Source organism: Hippocampus comes, unplaced genomic scaffold (genome assembly GCF_001891065.2).
Source record: "Hippocampus comes isolate QL1 unplaced genomic scaffold, H_comes_QL1_v1.1 scaffold39, whole genome shotgun sequence".
NCBI lineage: Eukaryota > Metazoa > Chordata > Actinopteri > Syngnathiformes > Syngnathidae > Hippocampus > Hippocampus comes.
The window spans coordinates 3,481,556-3,487,690 of record NW_017842054.1 but is presented as its reverse complement, the minus strand read 5'-3'; the positions used below and the strand labels follow the sequence as shown (position 1 = coordinate 3,487,690).

Genomic DNA, 6,135 nt, shown 5'->3' with positions numbered 1-6,135 from the left:
TTAAAGAGAAGCATGTCATGTGTCACCATAACATTGGTGCAACAAACAAATAAATTATAGTATAAAAGTGCGTAAAATGTAAATGCCTCCGTGCAAGCTATTCTGTTCCGATAAACAGTGAAGGTGGGAATCACATAATAGGAGAGCGGGAGGAGGGACGGATGGGAAGGGGAAGGGAGGCAGGGACCGAGGGGGGAGGAGGCGGTCAAATCTGCGCATCTGTCGAGCCAGCGAGGAAGAGGAGCCAGAAAGGGAGAGAGCGAGGAAGGCGAGCCGAGCAGGATGAGGACAGCGATGCTGGGGATGATTCCCCCGTCGACGCCGGGATGGGAGACGCCAGAACCACTACGAGCCGGAGCGATGAACCGTGAGGGAGGAGCCAAGCCGCAGAGGCGACATGGAGGTGCGTAGCACCCGCTGAGGGAGAGAACCTCTTTATTGTAGCCTAGCAGCATCATCAACACCATTCGGCCGACCGACCTGAGCGGGGAGGAAGAGGAGGAGGAGGTGGAGGAGGAGGAGGAAGAGGAGGAGAGGGAGGCAGAGATGGGCTCCCACATTGCTCAGACCCTGCGTCAGGGCGTGTGGGCGTCCCTCACCGGGGGCTGGTACCATGACCCGGAGCAGAAGAAATTCAACAACTCCTGCCACCTCTATCTGTGGATCTTCCTGCTCATCCTGCCGTTGTCTTTACATCTGGTGAGTTGGGGCCTTTTGTTGTTTTTCTTGCGTTTTTTTAATGTTGTTTTTTGCTTCCGTGAGATGCCCGTGATAGCTTTCTGACATCATCCATTGTGTGCTTGGCGAGAATAGGAAAGCGGCATTGTCGCAGTGTGTTGCTCCCTCGGTGCGTGCAGTGACTCGACGCATGGCTGTTCCTGCATGTGACAGTATAAATAAACTGCTGCCATTACTGTGCACGCATGCTCATTGTGTTTGAGTCATTTAAATACTAAGCAGGCATCCCCAATCTGAGGTGGTGAATGCTTTCTGTTGGTAGCCTTTTTAGAAGATGAGAAAATTAAATACCCTACTGTTTTTCTTCAAGTACAGGCCTTCCCCAAAGAGTGTAGACCGCCTATTTTCCTGATGCATTTACTAAAAAACAGTAACTTAAGGTATCAGTTCATAGATTCTATTGTACACGCAAGAATGGCTGAGCACCTTCGAAATCTGTTGCTAACCAATACGGCAGCGCCGACCAGTGCAAGTATATCAAGAGACTTGTGCGGAGTTTTAGCATGCATTCCCTGCAGCTGCGCTGTTGATTTTTATGGAGAACGCGTCTTCAGCGACGATTAGCGATGATAACCATCCATCCCATTATCCGAGCCACTCATCCTCATGGGGTGTGAGGGTGTGCTGGAGCCTATCCCAGTTGTCCTCGGGCAGTAGGCAGGGTACACCCTGAACTGGTTGCCAGCCACTCGCGCAGGGCACACAGAGACAAACAACCATTCGCACTCACAATCACACTTACGGACAATTTAGAGTTCTCAATTAAACTACTGTGGATGTTTTTCAAATGTGGGAGGAAACCGGAGAACCCGGAGAACACGGGGCGCACATGCAAACTCCACACAGGGGAGGGCTGAGGCCCGGAATTGAACCCTGGACCCCTGCACTGTGAGGCCTACATGTTAACCAGTCGACCACCGTGCCGCCCGCTTTACAACCAATAGCTGCTGAATATACTGTAGAAGCTGTGTTTGTACTTTGTAGCTGCTGAATGTAAATATTAGTTACTTCGACTCTTAGTTACTTTGCTGATGAGTTGGTTTTGAAAGTAACTAGGTTTCTTTTAATATCAAGTAATCAGTAAAGTAACTTTTTTTAAGTTACTTTTTCAAAGTAACTGCGGCAACACTTGGTCCTACCTTTGCTTTGACGACTTGGTGTCCACGCATGCAGGCCCTGCCTCCGACCACCATGGCCTTGAGCATCTACTGCGCCTCCGTCACCGTCTTCTTCGTGCTGGTCAAGACGGCCAACTACCGTCTGCACGTGCTGTTCGACGAAGGGGAGGCGGTGGTCCGCAGCAGCCTCTCTGACCTCAGCGGGGCCGCCGACAAGAAGAGCAACACCGCCTCCGACGCCTGCCTGCCCGCCAACATCAGGTGACTATCAACAGATTTGGCATACAAACAAGACCTAGTTTACAGCATTTTCCTCCAAGACTCGTTTGAATTTAGTTTAAAATTTCATGTCCAAAACAAAATAAATGTGCCACCATCTAGTGGTCAACAGTGGGATTACACGCAAAACAAAACATGGAAACGGAGAGCCGCAGTTTCACTCTTCTTGCTGTTAACTGAAGCTTGACAATGGGGGAATCTTCATCCAGCCCGTATACCAAGTCATGACTTGTCACAATTAGACATTCAAAATGACACATTTTTGATTAAGGCAATGAACAAAAGGTTTACAGTACTGGGTTGTTTCATTTCACACTTGATGGGTCCTCAAGAACGCAAAATTTGAATAGAAATTTTAAAAAAAAGAACAATTTCTCGAAGTTAGCGTCAACCAAGTCTACCTTTTTCCAATAGGAAGAGCAGCACCGTCCCAGACAACGTCGCCATGACGATGCTGGCTCGCAAGCGCCCCAGTCAGGTCATCCAGGTGACCGTCAAGCAGACGGAAACCGACGTGGGACTGATCGGGGTGGTGAGTGGTGATCGCTGTGCATACAGTTGATGGATGTTTGCTGCCATGAAGGCGACATCCATTTACAGGTGAATTTCAATGCAATGTTTCTCTTCCATGCAGGAGTGCTTTAAATCAGATGAGGGGAAGACAGTAGAAGGTGAAGTTCAACTGATGATCGCTTTGAGTATTCACCGTGAATATTCTCATAACGTCTTCATTTACACCTAATATGTGCTTCTCTATGATTTCCGCAACTGCAGTGGCCTGTAGTGCCGAATGTGCGAATCCAGGGGAGGCAGGCCCGCATCCGAGCCCAGAGCCTACCCTGGGAGAAACCCCCGACAAGAATACTCCTCTGCTGCAGGCTCAGCAGAGGCCCCCATCCCTAACTGAAAGACAGGAGACTCCATCTGTGGGAATGATCCATGACAACAAGGAGCCGGCAGACGAGGGAAGACAAGAGGAGAAAGCCAGCGAGGAGAACGTGGAAGCATGTGGAGAAACATCTGAAGGTCTTCTACCCCACAAAGCAAATAAAGATGATGGTGGTGAGAAGGAGAGCGAGGACAACAAGGAGCCATCAGATGCCAACAATAACTCACTGCAGACCCCCCGGGAGTGCTCTCACAAGCTCATTGACATGCCAGACCCAGCTACACAGGTGTAGTGATGTCACGCATGAAATGGACAGCATACAGTATGTATTGGTTGAGCACACACCTCTAGCAAGGTGGAGAAATGGTGGTAGTAGTCAAGCAGAATGACGAGAAAACGCTCTGCTCAGTGTCAGTCAAGAGGGTTGGGAGACATTATTGAATGGGTTCTTGTTTTAAGTTTCATGAAAATGACTGGCTGACTAGCCGACGAAATGATTGAATGACTAGCTAGGAAACTGACTGAATAACAGACTGACTAACTAGCTACCTAAATCACTAACTTACTGTGATTTATGGACAATGAACTAATTGATTGACTGACTGCATAACTAGCTAACAAAGTAAATCACCGGGTAACTGACTAAAAACCTGACTGATTGCCTGACTGACTGACTGACTAACTAACTGGGTGTCTAGATAGCTAGATAGCTGACTAATCGCCGAGCGAACTGACCAATGTATTGATCGACGGACTGTCAGACTAACTACCATACTAACTGGTTGACTAGCTGAGAAATTGACTGAGTTTAGCTAGCTAACTGAGTAATTGAGGAGAGAATTAAATCTCATTACCAAATCAATTAACTGAGTGAGTAGCCAAATAACTAGCTGACTGGTTGCCAGCCTGAACCAACATTTCTTTTTCCATTTGTGAGTTCAGTGGAGTTACAAGTAATTTTGCATCTTGTGTCAGCACGAGCAAGGGGAGGAGACATACTGCTCCGATGAAATCGAAGTGGTCCTCACGGACAGTTCCGCTCCGGCAACTTCTTCTCCGCCTCAACACGTGGACGCCGACAGCAACAGCGACGCGGTCAAGATCGTCATCACCATGAGCTGTGACCCTCTCACCGCCGCCCAGCTGGAGGAGAGCGTCAAGCAGAGTCTGCTGGAGAACGCACAGGTGAGATCAATGGCGGCAGGTTGAGGTGTCCTGTGCAGTGATCATTTTCATGGCCATTACTTATGTTTCTCAGGCTCAAAAGGATGCTGACGAATGTCACATCAAGATCCCGGTTATCGTCTTCGACTTGCCCGAGGACGACAAGCAGGAAGCGGAAGAAGAAGGGCATGAAAAAGAAGAAGAGGACCTATCAAAGGACGAGCTCACCCTGAGACAGATGGAGAGCCAAAGCGAGGAGTTCTACTTATGCAAGGACACAGTCAGCTCACAGTCAGCCACTTCGGGGTGTCTCCTTCCAGGTGGGGAGCAGGCCCTGGTCAGCATGCCGCATACCAATAACAACACCTCATCCGGTGTGGACGTCTGCTCCCACTTCCATCCCGATGACACGGACACTCCGATTTCCAGCACGGACCCTCAAGGTTTTCTGCGTCTGCCGCCCGCTTTGGGCCGCTATGGTCCCGGGGGAAGGATGCACTTACGCGGGCTGAGCATGGACAGCGGGAAAGACGCCGTGCTGCTTTCGGACCGCTCCCAAAACACAGTATGTCATGACACTTCCAACTAAAGTCACCCCTGTATTTTGTACTCTACGAACACTTCTTTCGTCTCGATGCCAGACCACCATGACCACCTCCAAGTCAGACCTGGAGGCAAAGGAGGGCCAGATTCCCAACGAATCCAAATTCTTGGAGTTCGTCTCCCTGTTGGAATCTCTTAGTGCCCGAGGGAGCACCAAGGAAGAAGGATCTGACCTCCAGCCGGACGTGGGAACTTCCGTGGAGACCGAAAAGCAACACACGGGTTCGTTACTGAATCTTTCCTGACTTGGACCCTTTCATACTGCTCATTTCGCATGACTTGATAACTATCTTTTGTACATCAAATTATGATTAAAGTTTTTTTATTTTTTTTATTTAATGTATTCAGAGCCCTTGCATGATCATTATTGTTCCACGCCGTGTTCAGCTGCATTTCTGGCAGGATGGCTTACTACATAATCACATCAGAATTTTTTTTTCCACCCTTAATTCTGAATCACAAAAACAACGGCATGAACTGCATTACAGAAAACACAAACGCATCTCCCGGAGCAAATGAACCCAAAGAGAGCAAAACGCACAGCAAAGCCGAGCGACCCAAACCGCCCACCAGTCTGGCTCCCGACAAGTCTGTTCTGCCTATACACATTCCCATCGTCTCACCAGACAGGTACCAAAAAAAAACATCTTTTTTACAAGATACCAGAGGTGCTCATTAAGTAGACCATGAGCTAACAAAGTCCTTGTAGTCATCTTATGTTTTCGTGTGTTCATGTGATTAAAAAAAAAATCTGTCTATTTCGAGGAGCTAATACAGCAGATTGAATTGGCTCCCCGATAAATTGGTCAGGCCCCTCTCAGCGTCACTATCTGGTAATTGTATTCCACCTCCAGTCCGCAGACGGAAAAAGATCCCGACTATGACTCACTCCCTTCCCAAACGTCCCAGTCGGAAAGCTCCATGCTGCAGGTTATCTGTCGGCCGGAGGCTACGAGCAAGGAGGAAGCGTATACCTTCCACACTGTGCACCGTAAGCTGCTATCCATCTCCGATTTGAATGTGTAAATGCACATTTTTGATTCGAAGTTTTTTTTGTTTGTTGTCAAAGGAGAGAGGCCCCGGAAGCTGTATGCCGAGCGAGCCCTCAACCTGCCGCTGGGCGCGGAGCTGATCACTGGCAACATGTGGTATGACTGACCATGTTACGTACTCGAGGCCAATTGTGGCGTTTATTCCACATATTAAAATACTCCCGAGGCATCTTAAAGGTGCCTTTTCCATCATAATCCAGCCTTTTCCACTGTTTTGTGTGTGTGTGTGTGTGTGTGTGTGTGTGTGTGTGTGTGTGTGTGTGTGTGTGTGTGTGTGTGTGTGTGTGTTGAG

At 48.7% G+C, this 6,135-nt stretch overlaps 1 protein-coding gene across 1 annotated transcript in view; it reads left to right on the top strand.

Moving 5' to 3' along the window:
* The first annotated feature begins 27 nt into the window (after nucleotides 1–27).
* pcnx2 (pecanex 2) overlaps nucleotides 28–6,135 on the top strand; it is a 20,562-nt gene continuing 14,454 nt past the window's right edge. The window contains exons 1-11 of the mRNA XM_019859967.1: nucleotides 28–699; nucleotides 1,912–2,117; nucleotides 2,550–2,667; nucleotides 2,770–2,806; nucleotides 2,910–3,310; nucleotides 4,000–4,209; nucleotides 4,283–4,753; nucleotides 4,830–5,013; nucleotides 5,280–5,421; nucleotides 5,646–5,782; nucleotides 5,861–5,939. Coding sequence (XP_019715526.1) covers nucleotides 547–699; nucleotides 1,912–2,117; nucleotides 2,550–2,667; nucleotides 2,770–2,806; nucleotides 2,910–3,310; nucleotides 4,000–4,209; nucleotides 4,283–4,753; nucleotides 4,830–5,013; nucleotides 5,280–5,421; nucleotides 5,646–5,782; nucleotides 5,861–5,939 — 2,138 coding nt within the window. The 5' untranslated portion in view covers nucleotides 28–546. The remainder of the gene's footprint in view (nucleotides 700–1,911; nucleotides 2,118–2,549; nucleotides 2,668–2,769; nucleotides 2,807–2,909; nucleotides 3,311–3,999; nucleotides 4,210–4,282; nucleotides 4,754–4,829; nucleotides 5,014–5,279; nucleotides 5,422–5,645; nucleotides 5,783–5,860; nucleotides 5,940–6,135) is intronic.